The sequence below is a fragment of the Cyprinodon variegatus genome, unplaced genomic scaffold (genome assembly GCF_000732505.1).
Source record: "Cyprinodon variegatus isolate N-32 unplaced genomic scaffold, C_variegatus-1.0 Scaffold2458, whole genome shotgun sequence".
In the NCBI taxonomy this organism is placed as follows: domain Eukaryota; kingdom Metazoa; phylum Chordata; class Actinopteri; order Cyprinodontiformes; family Cyprinodontidae; genus Cyprinodon; species Cyprinodon variegatus.
Window position 1 is genome coordinate 19,122 of NW_015152911.1, and position 1,795 is coordinate 20,916.

At 35.1% G+C, this 1,795-nt stretch overlaps 1 protein-coding gene across 1 annotated transcript in view; it reads right to left on the reverse strand.

The window, feature by feature from the left end:
- Positions 1–1,448: 1,448 nt before the first annotated feature.
- Positions 1,449–1,795, reverse strand: part of LOC107080889 — a 5,950-nt gene continuing 5,603 nt past the window's right edge. The window contains exon 8 of the mRNA XM_015369099.1: positions 1,449–1,648. Within this exon, the coding sequence (XP_015224585.1) occupies positions 1,449–1,648 (200 nt within the window). The remainder of the gene's footprint in view (positions 1,649–1,795) is intronic.

Here is a 1,795-nt window from a genome sequence, read left to right on the forward strand (position 1 = left end):
ACCTTTCTTCCCCATACTGATGCTCGGTTTTCCATCATCCAGATTTCCTTGACCATGTCTACATGCCTAAATGCACTGAGTTGCCGCCATGTGATTGGCTGCTTAGAAATTAAGTGTTAACGAGCAGTTGGAAAGGTGAACCTAATAGAGTGGCCGTTGAGTGTATATATATTGAAAAAAAAAAATTCGCTCTCTTTCTGGATTTGAACATAAATTAATAAGACTTAATCTGTAGCAAAAGCATATACAGAAAACCTTCCTTGAGATTTTTCTTATTAGAATGCACTCATCTCTTGTATAAATGTTTAGTTCCTTTATTGCTCTTCATTATGGCGAAGCTAATCACAGCACATAAGGCTTAGAATGGAGGGACAATCATGTGGACAGACATTTTAAATTAGAAGACGTTAGTACAGAGAGGAGAACAGAGACACAACAAAGCATCTCCTTTGGAACATTAATGTGGATTATGGTTCTGTTTTCAGTCTATGCAGCAGATTTTACCACATGTAGGATTTCATATACTGGAAGATGCACAGTGCTTAAAACATATTCCCTTATTCCATAATTACTCGATATTTGATAAAAAAAATGGACAACAAATACATACTTTTAATATACTAAGATTTTTTTTTTATCGAAAAAAGACAAAAAATAAAAATGAACCCTTGGTAAATGTGGATATGTAAATAGTAAAATGATAAAATCAAATTTTGTTCTCAATATGGTACTTTAATTTACACTCAGATTTGTATGTTCAATAGATTTGAATCTCTTTTAGAAGTTTAAATGTGACCTAATTAACAGTTAAAGCCTTCTTCTCACAGAGCCAGGCGTTCTTCTCATCACAGCTAACTGATCTCCATTCTTGGCCTTTGAGAACAGTCACACACTGACCATCAGTTGCATTGTGTTTTATCCAGCTCCTGATGAGAAACATCAGTTAGATATAAACTCCTTAATTTGACCAATCATAGAATAAGAATGTTTGTGTCTCTCACGTATTGATCAGTTCAGTCCCGTCGATCCATTTCCATTTTCCTTGAACAGCTCTCAGGCCAATCCAGTATCCAGTAATGCCCATTATAGCAGGACTTAATATGCTGATTATCTCACCCTATGTTTGACATGACAATAACATAGACAGAGATTTAAAAACTGCACATATATGTTTAACATTTTCTTGACAAAATTTAGTTTAATTTAACAGAAGCTGTTTACCTTTTCCACATCATTTTCTACGACCGGCAGATCAGAAACCCTTGCTCTACAGTGTTCTCGTGCTTCATCCCAGTCTCTCCAATGGAAAAACGGTACATCAAGATATGTATAGCAATTGGTTTGGAAATGTCTCCAGCCTCTCTGACATGGCGAACACTTTCCGCCTTAAACAGCAGAGATAAACAAGAACATGTTTAGCAGCAAAATGCTGTTATTGTCTGTTGCTTTTAGATATCAGGAGATCTATTCTTACCATTTGTTCTTTTAGGACAGTATTCATCAATGCTCCACTGAGCTCTGCTGACATTAAGCTCATTCTGAGTTTCCTTCAGCTTTTCTATTTGTTCTTTCAGGGTTTCTTTCTCTCCCTCAGACTCATGGTTTTGTTTTTTCACTTGATGAAGTTCTCTCATTAGATTACTGTGAACTAAAACAATGAAAAAAAACATTAATGGCACTGAAGCACTTTATCTGTTATCCTTTTTGTCCTCAGTTTTGTAACCTAAATACATTTGAGTTGATAACTTGTGCAAATATAAGAACAATAAATCAATCTGCAGAAAACATTTTGAAG